The 24,527-nt window shown below is 43.5% G+C and overlaps 1 protein-coding gene across 6 annotated transcripts; it reads left to right on the top strand.

Annotated features, from left to right (window-relative positions):
- Positions 1 to 959: 959 nt before the first annotated feature.
- On the top strand, positions 960 to 24,134 carry DHCR7 (7-dehydrocholesterol reductase). 6 transcript variants are annotated; one of them, XM_088668386.1, is made up of 10 exons: positions 964 to 1,070; positions 8,880 to 9,036; positions 9,729 to 9,779; positions 13,700 to 13,803; positions 15,672 to 15,894; positions 16,658 to 16,745; positions 19,112 to 19,325; positions 19,622 to 19,826; positions 20,442 to 20,573; positions 21,121 to 24,134. In XM_088668386.1, the coding sequence occupies exons 4-10, from the start codon at positions 13,706 to 13,708 to the stop codon at positions 21,583 to 21,585; spliced, it is 1,425 nt and encodes a 474-aa protein (XP_088524512.1). In that variant the 5' UTR covers positions 964 to 1,070; positions 8,880 to 9,036; positions 9,729 to 9,779; positions 13,700 to 13,705; the 3' UTR covers positions 21,586 to 24,134. The 6 variants fall into 6 exon arrangements, with proteins under 6 accessions (XP_034973053.1, XP_088524512.1, XP_060131123.1 ...); XM_088668376.1 differs by lacking the exon at positions 9,729 to 9,779 and adding an exon at positions 7,180 to 7,417 and having other exon boundaries at positions 1,025 to 1,070; XM_060275140.2 differs by lacking the exon at positions 9,729 to 9,779.
- Positions 24,135 to 24,527: the final 393 nt, after the last annotated feature.

The following is a 24,527-nucleotide window of genomic DNA, read 5'->3' as shown; positions in this document are numbered from 1 at the left end:
CTCATATTTCCCCTCAGAGCTTAAAAGAAACCGTTCCACGTTTTGGGCTGGAAGAGCACTTTCATTTTACCTTTAAACTCCAAGAGTTGTGAGGGGGTTTATAAGGAGAATAACTGGGATAGTGGGAGGTGAACTTTACCTCAGGACATCCCCATTAAAGCCTTGCACAATCTGAGAAGTAGGTTGTACAATAAAGACGGAAAGTAGAGGACTTTCGTCACACTGTGCATTGCCTGAAGATGTGCTTTGTCTGGGAAGGAGGTTATTAGCTTGTTGGTGGGGGATGGTATGTACAGTAATTTGTGTCCTCATGTTGATCATTCATGTTGTGAACTTCGCTGTGATCTTTGGATGAATGCCGGTACATATATAAATTTAATAAACAAACAAGTAATACTTTATTTGGTCTGCCCCGAATCATCCAGCATTCATCTTCATCATCAGACATTCCCATGTCCTAATATTTTGAAAGAAGCCTGTTCACCTTTCCTGTCGTGTCTTATTTGTTTCCTGCGCCCTACTTTCCTTTTTTAAGCGCCAGATATTGCAACCTTTTTTCCTCCTATGGGCATTTCTCCTGTCCCATTTCAGCTGCCCCTTTCCTGAAACTTTGGGGGATTGCAAGCCTTTTTAACATTCCTAGAAAATGCCACACCAAGAAGCATGTCTTTCTTAGTGATTTGCAACACGTGCAAGGAGGCTTCCGTGGGATTTCCCACATTCGTTTTTATACACACCACGACCAAGCCGCTCGCTCGCTCGCGCTCTTTATCAACAAAGCGTTTCTTCCTCCGCTTCGCAGTATTCATCAGGCGGCTGCTGCCATGGTGACTGGCATCGGCTCAGCTGATGGCTTGAGGCAGATGCACCAATCCAGCGGTGAAGCACGGGATGATGCTGAACAAACCCGGCAGGTGATTGGGCGGTGGGCGCAGGGTGCTTTTTTAAGGGGGCGTGGCAAAGATAGGAGGGTGAAGGAGGCGGGAGGGGAAGAGTGAATCTCGAGCCCTCGGCGCTGGCGCGAACAAAAGCTTCCCTTGTTCGCGGGCGGCTACACAGCAGCGGCGCAGGTAAGTGGGGGAATCGGTTTCTGGAACCCGAAGCGAAATGGGATATTGGAGTGAATGGAGGTCTCGGTAGTGAAGCAAGCAGAAAATAAATAGTTTTGCATGCTATTAATAAAGCGGCACTCGCCTTGGGTAGTTTTCCGGCGATGAGAAGGTGCAGGTCGTGGTTGTTCGGAGTTAAAAAGAGGGGACAACAGGTTTCATAAACTCTAGTTATAAAACAAAGCGGAAATTGAATACTGTATGTTTCCTATAACGTCCCTCCGTTTTAACACTGGCATGAAGGGGGGTCATTTTAGGCTCCTGTTAACGGTTGACAGTTTTATCTCTAGGCTGCAGTAGCATTAATTCCATTTTATTTTATTTTATTAACTTTGCATCCTACCAGTGTAGTGGTGGTGGTGGTGTTTGGTGGGGGGGGGAGAAGGGACGTCCAACCAGTAGATCGTGATCTACTGGTAGATCCCCGGCTGATCCTGGTAGATCGCGGGATCCTTATCATGTACAAAATGTTACAGGGAAAAAGCAATAAAACCCCACCTCTGTGCAATCCTTCCCCCAAAAAGCTCAACAACTCTGGGCACTTCCCTTCTTAAATAAAGCTCAGCAACTCTGGGCAATCCACCCACCCCACGCATGATCCTCCTCCCTCCAATGACAATGGGTAGATCACTGCCAGGTTTTTTATACTGGGAGTAGATCAGTCTCTTGGGAGTTGGATATGCCAGAAGCATTTATGCCGTCTGCACTTTAAAGAAAAGAAAGATATTGTGTGTTTGCCAAGCCAGAGGTGGGTATAACTAAACAGAGCCCCCCTTTTTTTACCTTCTTTTGAACGGAGTTCAAAGTGTTCATCATCTGACTGGTTGACGACCTGTGCACCGAGATAACCCTGCTGACTTTGCATATCGTGCAGATTGCTTAACGTCCTTGTAGATGAAACAGGCCTCTAATATGTTCACCATTGTAGTCCTGGGAGGGGAGGCAGGGCGACATTCTGCTTGAGGGGCAGCTTCTGAGGCAGGCGGAAAAAGCTATTGTTCTGCTTGCATCTATAAAACTTCCCCCACCCATGCAGTTTAAAATTATCAGCTGCTGCTGTGACCATGACCCTGGTTCAAGAATCTACCCTGTACTTAAATTTCACTGGGCATCCTTGGGCTCATCATGTTCCCAGGGTTGTTGTACAGATAAAAGTGAATACTGTAAACGTACTAAACTCTTTGGAATAAGTGTGGGAATGAAATAAAAAAATTCCTTCAGTAGCACCTTAAAGACCAACTAAGTTTATATTTTGGTATGAGCTTTCGTGTGCATGCACACTTCTCCTCCTATTATGCAACAGTAATTCCCTCAAGGTGTATTGAAAGAAAACTAGCTAAATGGAAACTTTCTCTCTTCTCCCCTCCTAATAAGTGAACAAGATTTCCTTGAGATAAGATTGTTTGGGGATATATATATATATATGTCTTTTGAACAGTGGCTCTCTCTTAATCTCAGGCGCTCCTTGTGGAGGAGAAGGGGAGAGAATGGGTTAGGGAACATTTTTGTCTTGAGAGTGACCTAGGAGCATAACAGCAGGGAAGGTCACACTAGTGCTGCTCACACTAAGGAGAAAGGACTGTAAAAGCCAGTAAAAGTACTTGAGTGTGTAATAAATGTGTGTCCTTGGGAACATATGGTATCTATGCTGGAAGCCCTGAGGCTCAGATAAAACTCCAAGGTTGCTAGTTGGCATTCTCCACTGTATGTTAAAGATTGGACAAAAAGAAAGAAGAGATGGTCCTAAGAATTGTTAGGAGCATTGGAAGTAGGAAATCTCATAATTTGTTTTTCAATGATGGCAGATCACTGGCCACTATTCATATATTCTTCTATATAATAATGCTACATAGAGCTTAGCAATAAATTACTTTTTCACACCACTGATGGTATTGTGTACTGTATTCATGCTTGGACAAGATTAGATTTCTCTAAAATATTTTTTGCCATGTGCATTAATACTTGCTTCATTTATACAGTTAAGTAACAATACATTGGTTTATGCAATAGGGTGTTTCCTTTTCTTTACACTCAGGGCTGGACTGAGCTCACCTTTTGAACTGTTCAAACCACACAAGTAAAAGAACATAATCTACAACTGTAAAACAACCTACTTTTGATATCGCTGTACTAAGTTGCCAGTTTCTTTCTTCTATGGTTCTTGAGCTTTTAGGAATTAAGTAATAATAATAATGATGATAATAAATTTTTATTTATACCCCGCCCTTCCCGGTTTAAAAACCGGGCTCAGGGCGGCTAACAGCAAATATAACACATTGATTTAAAATGTGACTTAAAAACAGCATAAAATACAACATAAAATGCAGCATCAATATCAAAAAAATGCAAAAATTCAGGGGTCATTTTTGGGGGGGGGGGAGAAAAGAAAAACCCAGCCAGTAGACATCAAACGATCACCAGGGCTAACTGGCCAAGTTGGTCCTACTAGGGCCAGCAAGGAGACCAGGGAAGAATTTAAATGTAGGGTCCCAGAAAGGGTTTCTTCTTAGAAGAGGAAAGGGGGAGAGGGAAATAGAGGATCAGGCTATTTCAAATTGAAGGCCAGGCAGAATAGCTCTGTCTTATAGGCCCTGCGGAAGGAGATCAAGTTCTGCAGGGCCTTAGTCTCGTGGGACAGAGCATTTCACCAGGTCGGAGCCATCACTGAAAAAGCCCTGGCCCTGGTGGAGGATAGTCTGGCTTCCTTAGGGCCCAGGACCTTTAAGCTATTATTATTCATGGACCTTAGAGTCCTCTGCGGGACATACCAGGAGAGGCAGTCCCGTAAATACGAGGGTCCTAGGCCGCATAGGGCTAGGCAAGCATTCAGCAGATACTCGGAGTTCTTGGAGTTACTTGCAAGTAAGGGTACAAGCTACAAGAACTCTGCAGCTCTCTCCTGCCATTTTTGGGTTTGAATTGCATTATTTATTTATTTCCCGGTGCCGCGCATATGTACAGTCGTGTGTGAGTGGATCGCACGTGGGTAGTGCCTAATAGCCATTCAGCCTAATAGCTCTGATAGGATATCCTATACCCTTGGAACCTAAAACGTTTCTGCCTGGTTATCTAAAAGAAACTGATCAAGAAATAGTGTTCAGCCTCTTAACTGCTACTAAGATTATAATAGCTAAAAGTTGGGCCAGGGGAAGCATATCTCCTACTGTATCTGAATGGGTTGAGAAACAGTACTGTAATGGGTTGAGAAATAGTACTGTAATGGGTTGAGAAATACTGTAACGCAGGCATGTCAAACCTGCGGCCCTCCAGATGTTTTGGCCTACAACTCCCATGATCCCTAGCTAGCAGGACCAGTGGTTGGGGAAGATGGGAATTGTAGTCCAAAACATCTGGAGGGCCGCAGGTTTGACATGCCTGCTGTAACAGTATTTCTTTGCTTGTTACCTTTGGTTTAGTTTGTTTAGTAATTAGGAAAATTAATGAAGGGTACATATCAGTGGCTACTAGCCTTTGCTGCAGGCTATGATCTGCTTCCACAACTGGAGGCAGTAATGCTTCTGAATATCAGTAGCTGGAAAGGGCAGGAGAGAAAGAGGGCTCTTGTGCTCAGGGTCTGCTTGCAGGTTTCCCAAAAGCATCTACTTGGCCACTGTGAAAGCAGGATGCTGGACTAGATGGGTTACTGCCCTGGTTCAGTAGGTTCTTCTGATGTTTTTATATGTAAAACATATTGTAAACTGTAATGTGCATATAGAGGAAGTTCCCCCCTCACCCCGTTGGACTTCCATTTCATTCTTCAGTATCCTTTCACCTAGCCTCAGATGTTCTTCTGTCACAGAAAATAGTTTCTGTGTGGGACAAAATAATCATTCTGAGAGTCAAGTTTCACAATGCTATACTGTCAAAGATCACAAAGCAGAACTACTATAAAAGTGTCAATTTACTGATCAGTTTCTCCATCCTTAGTTATTTTGATGCACTCTAGGCACCAGGATCAACTTCATGGATCCAATTTGGCAGCTCAGTGGGGCCACTCATCTGTCAATCACATGATGGCACCGTGATGCACACTCTGGTCCAAGATGCTGCAAACTGAGCAGGATTTCACCTCAATTTAACCTGATTAGCTGGGAGTTACACTCAAGTCAATTTTTATTGTATACAGCCAAAGGCATTTACAATGGATGACAGAAAATAAATGGAAAACTTTCTTCTAAGACAGGGGTCCCCAAACTGGGGGCCGGATGCGGCCCAATCGCTTTCTCAATCCGGCCCGCGTACAGTCCGGGAATCAGCATGTTTTTACATGAGTAGAATGTGTCCTTTTATTTAAAATGCATCTCTGGGTTATTTGTGGGGCCTGCCTGGTATTTTTACATGAGTATAATGTGTCCTTTTATTTAAAATGCATCTCTGGGTTATTTGTGGGGCATAGGAATTCGTTCATTTTTTTTTAAAAAAAAATACAGTCCGGCCCCCCACAAGGTCTGACAGACAGTGGACTGGCCCCCTGCTGAAAAAGTTTGCTGACCCCTGCTCTAAGATTATACCATGTAGCCTGTAGCAGTTTACAACATATAAAGAAATTTACAACATTACATTTTAAAATTGGAGTGGATTCACATAGCTGGAGTGGAGCTTCTTGGCTTGGCTACCTAGTGTGTAATATATACAGTGGTACCTCGACAACCAAACGCTTCAACTTCCGAAGGTTTCAACTTCTGAAGTCGACAACCCCGGAAGTCGCACGCGTTCTGCACCTACGCAAAGCGGCACGCGGGCTCAGCACATGCACAGAAGCGCGAATCTGCACAAGTGGTGCTTGGGCAACTGAAGACTTCGACTTACGAAGACGGCCGCGGAACGGATCGTCTTCGTAAGTCGAGGTACCACTGTAGCTGTTTATCTGCTAGGAGTTCAAATGTCACTTCCTGTGACAGATCGACCTAGAAGCCAGTTAAGAATTGGCATATAAATTTTCTACTAGGTGTCTTCCCAAGTGATGTGTAAAAATTTTCGAAGACACCGTTGATGGAATCTTTCGAGGAGCTGGAGTTGGCGTTTATAAACGGTCCACATTTTAGAAGCATTCAGTAAAGTTGGTAGTACAATAGCTTTGTGAAAAAGCATTTTGGTTTCCCTGCAAATGTCCCGGTCCTCAAACACTCTGCACATCAATTGGGAGAAAGCTGCATTCACAGAGCTCAGGCGATGCTGGATTTCGGCATCAGTGTTGGCCCTTGTGGAAAGATAACTGCCCAGGTAGGGAAAGTGATCGACATTTTCCAACGTTACACCACTGAGTTGGATTTGTGGTGCTGCAGAGGGGTTATTTTGTACTTGTTGGTGCAGCACTTTGGTTTTTTGGATGTTGAGCGATAGGCCAAGCTTTTCATAAGCTTTTGTGAAGATATTTAGGATGGTTTTGAGGTCATCCTCTGAGTGTGCACACACTACGTTGTCGTCATCAGCATACTGATCCCACTGTGAATGGTTCACTTTGAGAGCCATTATCTGCGATTGTTCCTGTCATATTATCATGGAGGAGCCGAAGGATGTTCACAAATTTATCTGGGCAGCTGATTTTCAGAAGGTCAGTCCACAGGGCATTATGATTTACAGTGTCAAAGGTCTTAGTCAGGTCAATAAAAGCCATATAAAGAGGTTGGTTTTGCTCTGCATTTTTCTTGAAGCTATTGAGAGGTGAAAATCATGTCCACTGTCCCCCTAGAAGGTCAAAAACAATTTTGGGATTTAGGAAGGGTCACCTCGGATATTGTTAAGAGACAGTTTGCTAAGATCTTTCCAATAATTTTGTCAGCCGCAGCTAATAAAGAGATGCCTCGGTAGTTTCCGCAATCCGTTCTGTCACCTTTTTAAAAGAGATTGATACTTTTGGCGTCCCTTAAGTCTGCTGGGATCTCCTCTCCCATATTTTTTTTTCATGAGCTTGTAGAAGTTGTGCAAGTTCATTTCCGCCCACTTTGAAGACTTTGGCAGATATCCAAAAAGGTCCGGTGGCTTTGTTGTTTTTCATTTGGTTAATAGCTGTACACAACTCACTCAGATTTGGAGATACTGCAAGCTCATCTCTAATTTGTTTTTGCAGAATTTGTGAGAGGACCTCAGCAACTACGGGGGACTTGCAGTTAAGGAGATGCTGGTGATGTTCCAGCACAGTGCAATAGCTTCTTTATCTTCTATATATATAAAAATGTAGAGGGTCCAAGTTTGTTAAAACACGGCATTCTCCCAAACCGCTTGCCTGATCGCAGTCAAATTTTGGCCATAACGTCACATGGGTATAGGCGAGTGTTTCCATGTCACACCTGTGCCACAAAAACCAGGTAAAACCCACTGGTTTGGAACCCTGAAATAGGTGGGGACTTGCCTGGGTGTGGGTTGGGGGCAGGAGGGGATGGGATACGTCATGGATTGGGATAGGGTGGGGGGAATCACAGGGATGAGCCACAGCAAGGCGTGGACTGGCCAGCTAGTTAATTATATAGTAATTAAATAGGAAGGGTGCCAGTATACATCCTTGCTTAATACATCTATTAATTGGAATTAGCAGGGAGTTTAATCCTGCTGCTTTGCCTTGTGCCCCTGGTGGGAAGAGGTCTATGCAGCCAATGAAGGATTTTGCTCCTGCCCATCACTCAGCATCAGGAGTGATGTCAGTGACTGAACATGGTTTGAAGGAAATTGCCTCACACCCAGATTGAACCCCATCTGCTTTAGGGCATGGGCACGTAACCTGTATCTGAAGCATAGCTGCCAAGTCTCCCGTATTCCCCGGGAAATCCCTGTTTTTCCAGCCGTTTCCCGCTGGCAGCCCGGATTTTTAAAAAACCCTGTAAATCCCCGGATTCTTACCGGCCCGGGGAGGCTCCTTCTGCACATGTCTGGAGTCTCTGGACATGTGCAGAAGCGATTTCTGGCGCTGTGGCCATTTTGGAAATGGGCAGAGCATGCGTAGAAGCGACTTCCGGTGCTGCTCTGCCCAGTTCCAAAATGGCCGCAGCGCGACTTTCGGTGCCACGCCGCACCGATCCCGGATTTTTCAATCTGGGAGTTGGCACCTATGATCTGAAGTGATACAGAATTCAACCAGAATTCTGATACTTTATTCTGCAAAATATGTAGAATGCCTCCAGAGCAAGTCTAGAAGAAGCTGAGATTGAAAATGTGCGCAAATATTGTTGAAGCAGACCTCAATCTAGTAGCAGTCAGCTGTGAGCCAGAAAGTCCCTGTATTTGCTATAGCCATGAATTATTTGGGGTAGTTTCATGCAAGTCTCTTGATTTCAAACACTGCTAAACACTGTCTAGAGAGGCTAAATATATATTAGTCATAAGATTTTAATATTTCACAACTTCTTTGCTGACTAATAATTAGTTTGGCAGTTTACAAAACATAACTATCTGGACGGGGTTGTTTCTACTTTGTAATAATGTACCAAGTGGAAACATGCATTTCCATGTTTTGGAACCTTAAAAAAGGAACAAAGAAAGAGGAAGTGAAGAGCAGGCACTGTTGCTTATATTTTTTGACTTGTTTAAATGGGTCATACTGGATAGCTCAGGTGGTTAGGGTGTGGTGCTGCTAAACACCAAGATTTCAGGTTCAATCCAGCTGCATATTCCTGCAATGCAGGCGGTTGGACTAGATGATCCTTAGGGTCCCTTCTAACTCTATGATTCTATGAAATGGAGAACTTTGATGGTGTTTTGTTTTTTTTAATAGTCAAGCAGTGTATAAATTTTACTAAATACATGCATAAGGCACCCTTTGCCCTTGCATTTCAGAACAGCTACTGCAGATGGAAAGAAACAAAGTAGCCTACAACGGAAGCTCAGTTTTCAAATATCTCGGCTGCGGAACGTTTCGGAAGCCGAACGCCGAAAACCCAGAAGTGAATGCTTCCATTTTCAAACGCGCCTCAGAAGTCGAAAGGTTTCCGAGGTGCTTTTCTCAATTTTCTCCATTCACTTTGCTGACAGCCCTTTGATCCTCAGTTTTCAAACATTTCGGATTACGTTCGAAAACCAAGGTCCCATTGTATATAAAATCATAGAATTGTAGAGTTGGAAAGGATCCTGAGGGTCATCTGAATGAGGAAGTGAGTTGAGTATAACAGTTAAATGCAGTTTAAAAGGCATAGGTAAGAAAGAGCATGTATGCTGTTCCATCTCAGTCTATAACAGGATGTGTTACATTGTATGATTTTTTTTACTGATATTTACATTATCATTTGGAGTTCATATAGCATATGTAATGTTTATATTAATTAGATAATATATTTATTTAATAAATAAAAACGACCAGGCACTTTTTGACGCTGTTATGGAAGAGGACCATTTTTTAAATTTTGGCTCACATCCTTCCCTTGGGCTGGAACTTACATAACCCTGTATATAATATAACCTTATATATTGACCTTATATAACCCATTTATGATGAAGATTCCCTGACACTTTCTGGGGCAGCCCAGTCAGATGGGGAGCATGTAAATAATGAATTCTTATTCTATTAGCTCTCGCAACTGAAAGTTTTATAGTAGGCATGGGAACCTTTTTTAGCCTGAGGCTTGTGTCAGATGAAGCCAGAGATGAAACAGGGCAAGAGTAACAGATGTGTCTCTTACATTTTTACAGTGACTCATTCCAGCCGTACAAAAGCTGGCACTTCTACACATTCACAAACAGGTATTTCTTCGTCCAGGCAAGCAAGAGGGATTATTATTGTTGTTGAAGAGCACATTCTGTGTTCATGAGTAGGGTCTGGGAAGTGCGACAGACCTGGAGGTTTCCTACCTGTTTGACAGCTTTCAGATCCAGGTTTCGACGGACCTTTGTGGGAAGAGCATACTGAGTGCCTTGCTGTTCGAAACACGCAACACACTCAGTTTATGATGGTGCTGGATGTTGCAGAATAAAGGGTGTGGTTTTAGAGATGTGTTGATTCTTATTTATGAAAAGCTTTGTAGATTAAAACCCAATGCCTTAATCTTACCTGTAAGCAATTGGGAGCCAGTACAGATTATGGAGCCCTGGTTTAACACACTTGTGTACCATCCCAGCAAGGTAAGGTTGTACCTGTGCTAATTGAAGCTTTGGAATCTGGGAAGACCCTCTAGCACCACATCACCTATCCTATATTATTTTAAAAATGACTTCAGCTTGGATTCATTTTGCTTGGAGACCACCTGATCTCAAAACAGTAGTTTAGAGTGAAGCTGGTCACCTCAATGATGTTGCAAGTAATATATGCACAGGAGTCCAATCAATGAGATTCAAAATAATTGTGAAAAGGTGGCCTTTGGGAGAGAAGCTCATTGTTCGCCAGTAAAGGCAGTAATTAAATTACCCTCTTGAAGTTAACAGTCTTAGATAATTTAAGTTACTAAAGTCTGTGCTTCATACACAAGGGGAAAAACACGCGAGAAGGTTGAATTCAGTATTTTAAAAATTCATCTGAAAACAGTTTGTTATCAGGTGGAGGTTTTTGTGGCTTTTTTCATTTTTATGCACCTTTCAGGAAGCTTTTTTTTGTACCACTCGTTATTAACTGCATTCAGTTTTGTCATTAAGACCTCTTTTTGTAAGGATGTTTTTGGTCAGTTGGGTCAACAATTCATAAGCTGTTGTCTTGCTTTGGCTTAAAAAATACATAAAGAAAAGAAGAAGGAAGGACATAAAGTTTCTACAAACCTGCGTGCACCATTATTTTCTTTGAAATTTTCCTTCTTTAACTGCTATCAGCTGTAGCCAACAACCCACAGGTAGAGGAAGACTGATCTGAAGATGGAAGCCTGTTATGTGTGCATAATCCATTTTGGGTTGTAGCAATTGGCCTAGTAGGAAACTGCAGGGTACTTTTATTTCCTTGGAGCTTACTTGGGCAAATTTATTGTGATTATTTGCATTCATATCCCATCTTTTTCTCTAAGGTACTCAAGGTGGTGTACACATAGCTGCCAAGTTTTCCCTTTTCTCGCGAGGAGGCCTATTCAGCATAATGGAAAATCCCTGAAAAAAATGGATAACTTGGCAGCTATGGGTGTACATGGTTCTTCCCCCCCCCTTTATTCACCACAATCGTGTGAGGCTAAGAGGCGGTGACTTGCATAAAATAAAGACACAATTCACACCAAATTTTTGTTTTGGTTTTTGGCATAATTTTGGCCACAACTTTATTGAATTATACAGTATGTGAGTGGTTGCTTAGGCACTGGTTGCGACTATCTGTCCCCGCCCAGGGGCAGAACTGACATCCGCAAGCCTGCGAAGTCAGTAAGGGTAAACATTTGTGGGGAGAGAATAGAACTGGGTGTCAGGCTCTCACCTCTCCCCAGATGCTCCCAAGGACTCTTGCGTGGCCCTAACCTCTTGCCAGGGGTTCGGACAAGAGCATGACGAGCCCCTGGATCCCTTTAACGGAATACCCTCGCAGCAGCAGCATTGGAGGGGCAAGCACAGCCTATCCATACCCCTCCACCAACCAAAATTAACCAATGCCTAACCACAACCTTACAAGTTGTGACGATTTGCTATGCAGTAGGCAAAAACCAAATGGCACCAGCCAATCAGCCAAATGGTGAAGATTCCTACCAGGCCCCTGCCCCAAAAGCAGACGACCCCATGACAGGCATAGCAAGGCCAGCACGAACAACCCTAAATATAGGGAGGGTAGGTGGGTGATCTGATGTGCGCAGCGAAAAGAGGAAACTCAATGCTGCACGCAGGGACCAAAAAGCAACCCAACGTCAATCATTTTTGCAACATAAACTTTTCCCCAGCAGCAATTGAAGGTGTCATGGTTGCCCCCACCACAACACGTGCTCTCCATGAAGGAGAACCCGCTTTGCTCAAGGTCACCCAATGAGTGTCTTGGCTGAGTGGAGATTCGAACCCTGGTCTCCCAGGTCATAGTCTGGCACTCCAATCACTGCACCGCACTGGTGGAAACCTGGTACAGTGGTCCCTCGACTTGCGAACTTAATCCGTTCCGAATGCACATTCATAGGTCGAAAAGTTCATAAGTCGAAAAGCGGTTTCCCATAGGAAAAAAAATATGCAGAAAAATTCGTAAGTCGAGGAAACCGCATTTAAAACCGCCAATGGTTTCCGTTAGGATATAGAAAAATTCGTAAGCATGCGGCCATTTGTCCCATTCGTAAGTCGAAAACATCGGATTTCGAGTAATTTGTAAGTTGAGGGACCACTGCATTTTCACTTTCATATGTTGAAGTCTTTTTTAAGAGCAAAGACTGCAGAATTGTTCGTGGTGATTTCCAGCATCTCTTTTTCTAGAAAAATAGCACTGCTCAGAACTATATTGTGTTGGGCAGGTTAAGGTTTGTTTAGCAATGACAGCCTCAATAAACCATTAAATGTCAGACTTGGAAATATGTAGTATACAATGGTACAGTGTAGTACAAGCTTGGGCTTGTTTATCTGTACTTTAGAGCTTTGTTTTCTGCATTTGTGTGTGAGGACCTTTTTGTTAAAAGGTCACTGTTTTTGTTAAAGGCAAAGGGAGCCTTGCATTTTGTAGCTGCCAAAACTGTATGATGCAGTAGTGAGCCAGAACAATGCAAACATAGTGGCCTAATCCTGAGTATTGTTAAAGCTGTTTGGAATGACAGCAGTAGATGTAGTAGGCCTCTGCAAACGAGCAATGAGCTAGGCCCAGAGCTTCCAAAACGATTAGTGGCAGAAGTACTGCAGGGAATCTCCAGGCTGCTGTTTGGGTCTGGCCCTATCCATTTTGGTTTCACGTTTATGATCTCTGGCACACATACAAATGCAGGAAGCTGTAACCTCTTGGTAATGCTGTTCCACTGTGCCTCGTCTAGGAGATTCCCCTGCAGCTTGGTGCTGTGTTCTTCTGGTCTCTTTCATGTTGACCAAATTTTGCCAATTCCTCTCCCCAGCTCTCCACATCCCCTCCTGCACAACGTTTGAAAATTTTAGGGAGTTCTGAGGGCATCAGTGGGGAATGGTATGTGGGGAAGGCCTGTCGTGCAAGCAGAATTCTTCTCAGGCTTCTCTGAATCCTAAACATGGCAGTGTGTAGGATATTCTCATAGACGTGTCTTTTAAGAAATTCCATATGGGCATGAGGAGAGCCTAGCCCAGGGGTGCAGAACTTTGTAGGCTCCATGGACCAGATCCTGATCAGGGGGCCACTCACCTGTCAAAATCTCTTTCACTATGGAATGAGATCAGGCTGAAGGGGGAGAGAAGTCTTAAGCCCAAACTTGCTGTGATTTTAAAGAAGGAGCAGAGACTTGTAAAGGATTTTGCTAGCCTTTGGGAGACCCACCCCACCCCAGCTTTAAGATTGCCAGCAACTAATGTTGTGGGAAGTGCCAGGAAAAGGCCTGCAAAAAATGCTAGTCCTTGGGAACTCTGCTGGCTTATTTATGTTGTATTGATATAACACAAAATTCATGCTTTGTAAACTAATGCAAACTCTTATTTTCCCCTACAAATAAGACAGCAACTCTGATTTGCCATAGCCAATCATAAGAAGTTAGTGCAAGTCACAGAGTTTTGGGCAAGGGTATGTTACTTGTTTTGCACTCAACAGTTTATGAATTTCCTATCTCCTCTCCCTGTAGGTTCCAATGGCTGCCTGTCGGCACACACAGTTTTCTGAAGGAGGAAAAAGTAAATCAGTAATGAATGGAGCTGGAACCTCTCAAGGACAATGGGGGAGGGCCTGGTAAGAGAATCCTGCCCTAACATAGTTTTAGGTGCTATATAAAAGTTGCTTCCAGTACTGCAACATGAAGAAGTGTCAGATCACAAGGCTGTGCTTTCAACAATGTTTTAGAGGTGATGTAGGTCCAACCCATTCTCCAGAGCAAATTACGGCTCCACTTCAGATTAATGTCGTAATTTCCTTTTAGATGCATTATTTTATGTGTATCAAAGTTATTTTATGTGTACCAAAGAAAGGAAAAAATCGACTCAAAAGCCTCTTTTGGAAACCTGCCAGGAGACATCCTCTCTAACTGGTATAGTTTGAGTTACAGGTAGGTAGCCGTGTTGGTCTGAGTCGAAACAAAATAAAAAAATTCCTTCAGTAGCACCTTAAAGATCAACTAAGTTTTTATTTTGGTATGAGCTTTCGTGTGCATGCACACTTCATCAGATACACTGAAACAGAAGTAGCCAGACCCTTATGTATATTCAGAGGGTGGGGGGGTGGGGGGTGATGGGAATGGTATAGTTTGAGACAGTCTGGAAGCTGAGAATACAATTAAAATTTTCAGAAGTTGCTACACTTGAGGCAGTGTTGGATTTTTATGCATCAATGCAATCAATGCAATGAATTAAGGCATTCAACAGATTATTGATTTTCCTGTCCTGGAAGTTTTTAGAACATGGATGGGCATCCTTTTTGTATACAGGGGACACACTCCCTCAGGGATAATTGCTGGGGGGATGTCAATATGCCAGCAGTGACCAGGGCCAGAATGGGAGGGCAGACCCCAAATTGGACAGAGCAGGGACACTCCCATCTCTCTCTTCCTCCTCATGCAGAAGGATTGTGGGGAGAGAAGCAGATTCCTCTTTTCAGAGGCCTGAACCCATTGCTTGCAGAGGGCTTTTGGACCTTACGCTGAGGGCTGCATGTGGCCTTAGGTTACCTAGGCCTGTGTTAGAGGGGTTATCTATTGTTTGAGTTGCATCCAGAGCAGGGAGGTGAGGGAGGTGTCTTGTGCTAAGTTAGGTTCATTGATTTCACCAGGTCTACTCTTGGTTGGGCTACTGTGAATGGTAATTATCCCACATGTGGTAATAGGCAGATGTTTATGAACAAGAAACAGAAAGTACCCCTAGTACGGTTATTTGGAGTTGCAGATCTGGGATCAATGCCAAAATAAATATGGTGGCAGCAGTCGCATTTCTAGAAGTAAAGAGAAAATAGATGTGGGATGCTGAACCTCCCCCCAATATGTCATTTACCTCCTTGAACTTTGTCCCTTGCTATGGCTTTTCAGAGGGTGCAAATGTAGGGTTGCCAGAAAGAGGACAGGACTTCTGTGCCTTTAATTGCCCTGCTCTCTTTTGCGTCTGGAAACCTTAAAGAGAAACCAGCAGACCCTTTGCTTGGAAATTAAACAAAGGGTCTGCTGGTTTCTCTTTAAGGTTTCCAGACTCAAAAGAGAGCAGGGCAATTAAAGGCACAGAAGTCCTGTCCTCTATTGCAGCGTTCTTCAACCTTGGGTTCCCAGGTGTTACTGGACTACAAATCCCATCATCCCCGGCCATATTAATCAATAATGAGGGATGATTGGAGTTGTAGTTCAATGACATCTGGGGACCCAAGGTTGAAGAACGCTGTTCTATTGAGTCTGGCAACCCTATGCAAATGCTGGAAGTGAGCCTAGGTGAAATAAGGTGATAAGGCAGGAAGAAGGGTGTGTGTCGGTTGGTTGGTTGCTTTTGCAAATTCTACTGTCATCCTTGAGACACCAAATATTGCACAATAAACAAATTATTTATCTCTGTGTCAAAATCAGGCCATAATCAAAGCAGCAGAATTTTGCAACTATTCGGTTTCTTGTGTCTCTTACGTTTCAGGAAAGTCGACTGGTTTTCCTTGGCGTGCGTCATCTTTCTACTCCTATTTGCACCCTTCATTGTATATTACTTCATAATGTCATGTGATCAGTACAGTTGTTCTCTAACTAAGCCAGCCATTGACTTGGTCACGGGGAAAGCCAGTCTCTTGGATATCTGGCACAAGACACCACCATTGACCTGGAAAGCTGCAACCCTCTATGCTTCTTGGGTAATCTTCCAGGTATGCGCCTTGAGGCTTCTCTGTTGGAATCCAATAGGGCATAAGTAAGGCAGTCTCAGGTATGTGATCCAAACTGAGCTTTTCTGATTACAAAACAGTATTTTATTGGTAGAATCAAAGCTCGCACATGAAACTAGAGGATATAGGCTGTCCATTATTATCCCAGTGCACTTTCACTGTGAATGCTATTGGCTCTGGGGTTCAACATTCTGTCACCATCTGATTTGCATCAGCTGTTAAGACCCCTGGCTTTCTGGACCCATGTGTGATCATTCTACTGCTGACCCTTTTTCATTTGTATTGCTGTTCCCAGTACTCTGTCCTCCCGCTGATGTTCTACATACATACACACACCAAATACAATGGCTGAGTCATTAGAAAGACTGTAGGTACATAAGAATACAAGAAAAGTTGCAGCAGGGGCTGCCTGTGAATTACACTTTACTCTGCAGGCAGACACTTATTTTTACACAGGGAGAAGAAATGTAGATAACATAGAATAATGCCTGAAACTGCAGGAAGTAGAAATTATCAAGGCGGGATTTGGAAGGGGACAAAACAACTGTCAGAAATAAGAGCATTGAGAACACGAGCCAAAATTACCCAACCTTCATAACTACCTGACAGTTCAGAAATCATTTAACGTTTTTATAATGAAGATTCCTGCATTGTAGGCGGGTTGACTAGATGACCCTCAGGGTCCCTTCTGACTCTACAATTCTATGATTCTAAGATTCTTCTCACAAATTAATTTTTGTTACAGGCGTTTTTGTACATGCTTCCTGATTTTTGTCACAAATTTATTCCTTATTTTCGAGGAGGAGTGCAAGAAGGGGCTGTGACTCCCGCTGGTAAGCTCATTTTTGCTAATACTTTTTCTTCACGAGGCTTTTTAGCATCACCAAGAAATAAGGGTCAGGGACTTGTTGTTCCATGTGCAGAGACCTAAAAAGGCAAACTCAATCCTATAAGCGTGTTGCTTTTGTGATGCAGGAGAATGTTTACAACTGCACCCCAAAGGAATTCTTAGATCTGTGGGATCTTAGATCTGCACCCCAAAGGAATTCTTAGATCTGTGGGATCTGTGTCTTTCAGCTGCTTAGAATTTGCGCCACAGAGGGTTATATGAAGTCAGTATGGGGTAGTGGTTAGAGTTGTTGTGAGGATAAAGGGGGGGGCAAGGACCATGTCTATCACCTTGAGCTCCTTGCAGGAACGTTGGTGCCTTGCTAGACGAATGCCCTGCCAGACGAAAATTTCGCTTAACGAAAGGATTTTCTGATCGGAGGTTGCCTCGCTATACAATGAGGTTTTCTATGGCCACCGCTTCGTCTTGCGAAGCGTGGCCATAAAAACCTCCAATCAGAAAATCAGGGCATTCATCTAGCGAAAGGGGAACCAGCTGTAGAAAGGGGAGAAGGCAAAGGAAGATCAGCTGAGAGGCACTGACAGCTGACAGCGACTCTCAACTGATCTTCCTTTGCCTTCTTCCCGCGCTGCAGCTGGTTCCCCTTTGTTTTCCGCTGGTCTCTGCCGACAACCGGCAGAGATCAGCGGAACACAAAGAGGAACTAGCGGGGGAGAAGTGGAGGAGGGGGAAGAGGAACGAAGGAAGGGAAAGCAGCCCTTTCTCTTCCTTCCTTCCTCTCCCCCTGCCGCCAACAGAAAGGACAAATCCCGGGGTTCGGACAAGCGCTGCAAGCGCTTGTCCGAACCCCAGGATCTGTGCACGCTCAGCAGCAGGGGGAGAGGAACGATTTCGTTCCTCTCCCCCTGCCGCCAACAGCTTCGTCCGATCCCTGCTGTGTCGGAGTGAGGGGAAAGCGGAGTCCGCTTCTCCCTCCCCCCGCCCGACAGAGCCGGCATTTGGCGGCAACGGTGCCTTCTCGGCGAAGGCAAGCGGGCGGGCTAGGTGTCCCCCACTTGCCGTCGCCAAGAAGGTGCTTTCTCTGCGAAGGCAAGCAGGCAGGCTAGGTGTCCCCCGCTTGCCTTCTCTGAGAAAGCCGGGCGCCTTCTCAGCGAAGGCAAGCAAGCGGGCTGTCTTCGGCTCGGGCACTGGCTTGGCGGCAGTGGGGGAAAGGTGCAGGATCGTTCCTTCGCCTTTCCCCCACCCCGCCCGACAGAGCCGGATCCGGCGAAGCTCCGCTTCGTCCGATCCGGCTCTGTCGTTGGCAGCAGCGGCACTTGCTCTCTTGGCTCGGCACTTGCTCTCTTGGCAAGAGCCTGCCTGCCTTCCCCGAGCCAAGAGAGCAAGCGGCACTGCCGCCGCCAGTCCCCCGGAGCCCATAGGAACGCATTAATTGACTTTTAATCCGTTCCTATGGGAAACGGTGCCTTGCTAGACGATTTTTTCGTAGGACGAATTGAGTCCTGGAACAAATTAATTTCGTCTAGCGAGGCACTACTGTACTTCCGGGTTGGAGGAGGCTTCTGCACATGTGCACAAGCTATTTCTGACGCTTTCCAGGTCGGGAGTGTGCCAGAAATAGCGTTTGCGCATGTGCGCGCTCCCGCACCCCTGCACACGCTCCCCCACCTTCCGGCCCACCACACAATTGCCACGGTGGGCATCCGACCCAAAGCCGGGTAAGTTTGGTGACCCCTGGACTAAGGTCATCTTAATATTGGCTGAATTTCCGAGAGCATCCCAATGTCAAATTAAGGATTGAGAACTAAACCAATACATATCACAGACAAGGAATCTCTGCTGGATACATCCAATCCATCATAATGTTTGCAAAAACAGCCAGGCACATGCTTCCAGGAAGTTCACAAGCGGGACATGAGAACCACACGATTCCTGTTTCTTTATGTGCTTGTTAAACATGGATTTTCCATTTGGCTATCCTGGCTAATAGTAGTTGATACTCAATTTTACAGAAAATAGGTTTTATGGCTGATGCTTTATTTAGCATTTTATTGTCAAGCATTCACCATTCTGGGGACTCTTGCAAAAGGGCAGTCTACAAATACATCTGGGTACACAGTTGCCCATGTTGTACTATTAGAATGGGTTGGGATAGTGGGTGATTTTCAAAATGTTCCGCTACATTCAAAGCAAATACATAAAAATAGACTGGGTAGGATGAGCTGGTTCCTCCCCGCTCCAAAACTCTACACTATTAAGACTTGCATCACACTTTATGAAAACAGGGTACAGAACTTCAAAGTTCACAACCATCACTAAACTGGACCATGCAACTCTCTTCCCTTTCAGGCACAGTACTCAGCTATGAGATCAATGGACTTCAAGCCTGGCTTATCACACACATACTCTGGTTTGCAAATGTTTACCACTTCCACTGGTTCTCGCCCACCATCATTTTTGACAACTGGATTCCTCTCTTGTGGTGTGCAAATATCCTGGGCTATTCCGTTTCCATATTTGTAATGATAAAAGCCTACTGTTTCCCCTCTAATGCAGAAGATCGGTATGTTGGCATTGCATATATTGCTACATCTATGGTGTTTGCATGTTTGATGAGCATTTTTCATTCTGATGAATAAAACAAATCAATCCAGTAGAGCCCTACTTTAGCTTTCCCACTTGAGATCCTAGATGCAGAAATCTAATATTTTCCATTATAGCATACAACCATGTAAACTCATTAGACTAGTCAGTAAGTCATCACGTGCCTTTTAAAAGAATTTTCTCAATATCCTGTTTTGAAATTGATTTTATATTAATCTTTTCCATTTTTTGTTTTTTTGTTTTAAACAATTGTAGCAAATTCACTGGTAACTTCTTCTACGACTTCATGATGGGGATTGAATTTAATCCTCGTTTAGGAAAGTGGTTTGATTTCAAACTGTTCTTCAATGGCCGCCCAGGCATTGTAGCATGGACTCTGATCAACCTCTCTTATGCAGCGAAACAACAAGAATTATATGGACACGTAACTAACTCAATGATACTTGTCAATGTCCTCCAGGTAAGCCAAGACCTTATTAAATGCCAAGTGCATCTTAATGGTCTGAATATATAAGTTGATGGAGTTTAGGATCTCATAGGTGCTGCATTTATCTAGCTTCATGCCCTTGCCCCTGCTTACATTTATATCCCAACTTTCTTCCATCATGGAACTCAAGGTAGTGTACATGTAATTCCCAGACAGTCACTCATCCAGGTGCTGAACAGAACAAGATCTGCTTTGCTTCAGCAAAGTGGAGGCCTCATGTGCCTTCAGGCTAAAACTTGTAGCCCATAATCAGGATAAGTTAGTGACTTCTGGTAAAGGATAATGGCTCACATAAGTGCATGTGTGTGCCCATCAAGTTTAGGGGGTAGCTATACTTTCAAATATTGGAAGTTTGATTCTCTGAAGTGTAGAGTGCCTAGAACTGCTGTTTAATTTTTGTCAGAAACTTTTATCCCATCTCAAATGAGAGAAATTTTGTGAGACGAGGCTCAACAGAAGCAATCAAAAGAAGCCTGATGTGACTATACTGCCAAAATCTAGTGATTTAAGCCTTTAAATTTTAAGGAAGGATTTCACTGTTGTCCATCTATGACTAGCCCTAGTGATCTCTGTTGTGTTCTTTTTCAGGGTTTATATGTTGTGGATTTTTTCTGGAATGAAGCTTGGTATTTGAAAACAATGGATATCTGTCATGATCATTTTGGATGGTACCTGGGCTGGGGAGACACTGTTTGGCTTCCATATCTCTATACACTGCAGGTATTTTCATATGTTCATGATGTGGAATTCATTAATCCCTAGAAACAGTAGTAACAACAATGGCATTATTAGCTGCTACAATAAAGGTCCTGTTCAATTTTGTTGACTGCTTTGGACACATACAAATACATTTATATCCTGCTTTTTCTTTCTTTCCAAGAAGCAGGATATAAGTAGTCTCCTTCCACCGCATTTTATCCTTGCAGCAGCCTGTGAGGAATATTTTGCAGAGAGGTAGTGATTGATCCAAACTCACTCAGGGAGTTGATGACTAAGTGGAGATTTGAACCCAGATATCCCCAGGCCTCGTCCAGCAGTCTTAGCACTACACCATATTTGCTCTCATTATGGCAAAGCGAGTGAGTGACTCTGCAGGGTCATCTGTGGCTTATCACTCTGTGTTATAGGGTATTTATCATAAGAGCAGTTTCCCCCTCTGGCAGGCAACAGCTTCATTCTCTAGTATGGGCTCCTCTAAGAAAAGCAGAAGGGTACCAATTTTGTATAAACGTTTGCTTATGGGGTATGTTTCTCTATCCTCCTTTAGGGATTATACTTGGTCTACCACCCTGTTCATCTGGCTACAGGCAATGCAGTTGGGATTCTACTATTTGGTTTAGTGGGCTACTATATCTTTAGAATGACCAATCATCAGAAAGATCTCTTTCGTCGTACAAACGGCAACTGTAAAATCTGGGGCAGGAAGCCCAAGTACATTGAATGCTCCTATACGTCAACGGATGGGATCAAACACCACAGCAAGTTGTTGACATCCGGCTTCTGGGGAGTGGCACGCCATTTTAACTATACAGGCGACTTGATGGGCTCCCTGGCATACTGTCTGTGTTGTGGTTTTGAACACATTCTGCCTTACTTCTACATAATTCATATGACCATTCTTCTGGTTCACCGTTGTATCCGGGATGAACACCGATGCTCCAGCAAGTATGGCAACGATTGGAAGAAGTATACTGACGCAGTACCTTACCGGCTAATTCCTGGGCTCTTTTAAATGCTCGACTTCAAAAGGTTTATGAACATAATCTTTTCGGTGCAGCAAGTTTTGAGGATCTAAAAAACAGCACCTTTTGGTTGCACCTGATGAAACACGATTCTATTATCTGTTAAGGTCATTGTTCCACTAAAAACGATCTTAACTTTTTTAAAGGTGTGGATTTTGTTTTTTAAAAGTTGCCGGTCTTTGACCAACTAAGCTTCGGATTTAAAAGTTGAATCTTGAGGTGCGTTCAGATTGACACCTTGGACACACAGACATTCTAAAGTGCGTACAGGGACAGGAATACACACACACAAGCCCTGCCACCAGTGTCCTCACGGGTCTTCCCCCTGCCTGTCCTACTTGTCCTCATGTTGTGTGAGGAAGGTCTTGCGTCTGCTTGAAAGTGCCCCCGCCTAACTGCACCTTATGGAAGATGTTTTTTCTCAACTTCACAGAAGTAGAAGCCGCCTGCAGACTTCCATTGGGCAACACAAGGGAGGTCTGGAATTGGGGTGGTGGGCAAGATGCTCGTGAGAACTTTGGGGACAAGGTTTGCTTGTGTGCTGGCCACAAGGATGCTAGGGGGAGGGGTTAAATGCACATCCCTGCTTCCATCTACACTTGGAGCATTTGTGTGAACAGCCTTTGGTTGTAATTGAATCTACAATGTTACTTCACTCTGGGGCACAACCCACAGGCAAATGACTAGCCCTTTAAAACTTCTATTGTTTTTGTTCAGGTCAGCTATAAATGAACAGAGCTCCAGTTACATCATCATCTGATGATCTGGTCGTCAGATAGGTTTATTGTAACTACATCAGAGTTAAGCTGGAGCAGTAGTAAAGCTCTAACTGCATACTAGATAATGAAGGAACACAAAATTCTAAAACGACAGCTGGGTTGGTAGAAGGTCTCTTATCAGTTCTGTTAATTGTGATAAAAAATGCATTCTAGAAATGTGTTTGAATACTGCCCTAATTATCATAGATGTTTTCTGCATACAAGTTCACCCTCTTTTATGGAAATGCATATATTTTAAGTGGGAATAGCAACACTTCTGCCTTTTTCAAAATTGCGTACTAGATGCAGATCATTTACCACTTTGAGAACTAAGTTCCTGTTTGACAAGGAACCACCTAGCCTAAATTTCTTATGCAGTCTTTCCTATGACACCTCTCGCGTATACAGCTTAATGTTAGGGTGAGGAAGACTAGGTGGTGATGGACACCAAGGCTTTACCCTGTAGTTAAATGCACAACTCCCTTCCCTGGCCCTAGATGTCTTTGGTGCTTTCCATTTACTGTGAAAACAGTGCTGGAATAGTGTCTTCAGGAAAAACAAATTCAAAGGTAAAGGAAGAAGGCAGAGTGTTCTTTCCATTCATGCATTGTTAAGTGAGATAATGTAAAAATAAAGTGGAGTGTTTTCTTCTGTCTGTCTTCTTAAATCTGCTCCCACCCAGATATAGTGCCATGGAATTAAAGTGGCTTTATTTGCTTGCTTACCACATTTTTCACATGCAAGAATATATTTTTGGTAATTAGGAAAGCATAATTTTCACATACGTACACAGCATAACAACAGTGGCTCACCAAACCCACTGACTAGTTCTTGGACAGATGGGAAACTATCGGTCAGTTATGTAGAAATCAAGCATGTTTTTAATAAAATGATCACCTTCATCTTCCAAAATGTCATCTTCTCCTTAAAAGGTAAAGGGACCCCTGACCATTAGGTCCAGTCGTGACCGACTCTGGAGTTGCGGCGCTCATCTCGCTTTATTGGCTGAGGGAGCCGGGGTACAGCTTCCAGGTCATAAAAACATCTTTATTGTTATAAATACACTTCCCTGTGATTCATTAATAGTCTAAGCCCCAAGCGCATTCAACTAATTTGTGTTGGGATATTGGGTTGGATTCAGAATGCCCTTCCACAAGCATAAGGCCTCTTCCCTGTACGTATGGACTTTTCTGAATTTAGTGCCAGTAAGTTTTTGTAAGGACAGAGAATGCAAATCCAGCAGTTTGCTAATATAGGTAGAAGCAAGGCATTGTGCAATATATTACACAAGGTCTTACATAAAATATCACGATGAATGCTGATATCATTTCTCCCCAGAAGTTTATAAGTATGACTGTTTTTTATGAAATGAAAGAAGAAATGATGTGGAAACCAGATTTTTCATGCCACATGCTTTGAAGCACACAAATGTACCATGCGTTATTCACAGTATTGCAGGTGCAGCCAGTGGCGCTCACAAAATGTTGTCATACTACAACACCCATCATCATCCATAACTGGTAGTTGGGGCTGTTGAGAGTTGTACTCAAATTGGAGGGCACCAGGTTGGCTATTCCTACTATTAGTGGTGGTGCTAAGAAAAATTTGCCTTAAGAAATTGTAATGGAAAAATTACATATCGCCATAATTACTGGTTTGTTTTACTTTTGTTTATTACGTATTTTATGTTTCCATTTGTATTTTTATGTTGTGACCTGCCCAGTGATCTTTGGATGGAGGGTGGTATACAAATTTAATAAATAATAATGTGATCAACTGAATTTTCTAAAACTACAATGTTACGAGGTAAATCTTCTCCACCTTTTGAATACTTGCTCCATTTTATCTTTATCTGAACAACATCTGCTGATCTGCTTAATCTGAACAACATTGCAAACATCTTTATAGCTCAGTTCCATACATAAAGAAGCCAGAGGGGCACCAGCCATTAAGACTGTTGAATTTTGATCAGGAACACCTGGGTTCTAATTCTCATTCAGTTTCTTTCTCAGCCTCACAGGATTATTGTGTAGAGAAAATCATGTATGCTGATGTGACCTCCTTGTCGGGAACCAGCGTGGGGAGGCCAACGATCCCCTGGTCAAAACGCAGGAAAGTTTCCAGCCTCCTCCCAACTTGATTCACGACCTGAGTATGTCTTGATCTCAGGCACA

Source organism: Zootoca vivipara, chromosome 1, assembly GCF_965207765.1.
Source record: "Zootoca vivipara chromosome 1, rZooViv2.hap1.1, whole genome shotgun sequence".
NCBI classification, from domain to species: Eukaryota; Metazoa; Chordata; class Lepidosauria; order Squamata; family Lacertidae; genus Zootoca; species Zootoca vivipara.
Note: the sequence above shows the minus strand (reverse complement) of the source record. Positions and strands in the feature narration are given on the sequence as shown.

Bases quoted from the DNA above. Each gene is read 5' to 3' on its own strand.
- DHCR7 (XM_035117162.3), top strand. From the start codon at position 13,706: ATGGCTGCCTGTCGGCACACACAGTTTTCTGAAGGAGGAAAAAGTAAA. The intron at 16,746-19,111 runs GTAAGCTCATTT...CTTCCCTTTCAG, and splicing joins AGGGGCTGTGACTCCCGCTG to GCACAGTACTCAGCTATGAG. The intron at 20,574-21,120 runs GTATTTTCATAT...ATCCTCCTTTAG, and splicing joins CATATCTCTATACACTGCAG to GGATTATACTTGGTCTACCA.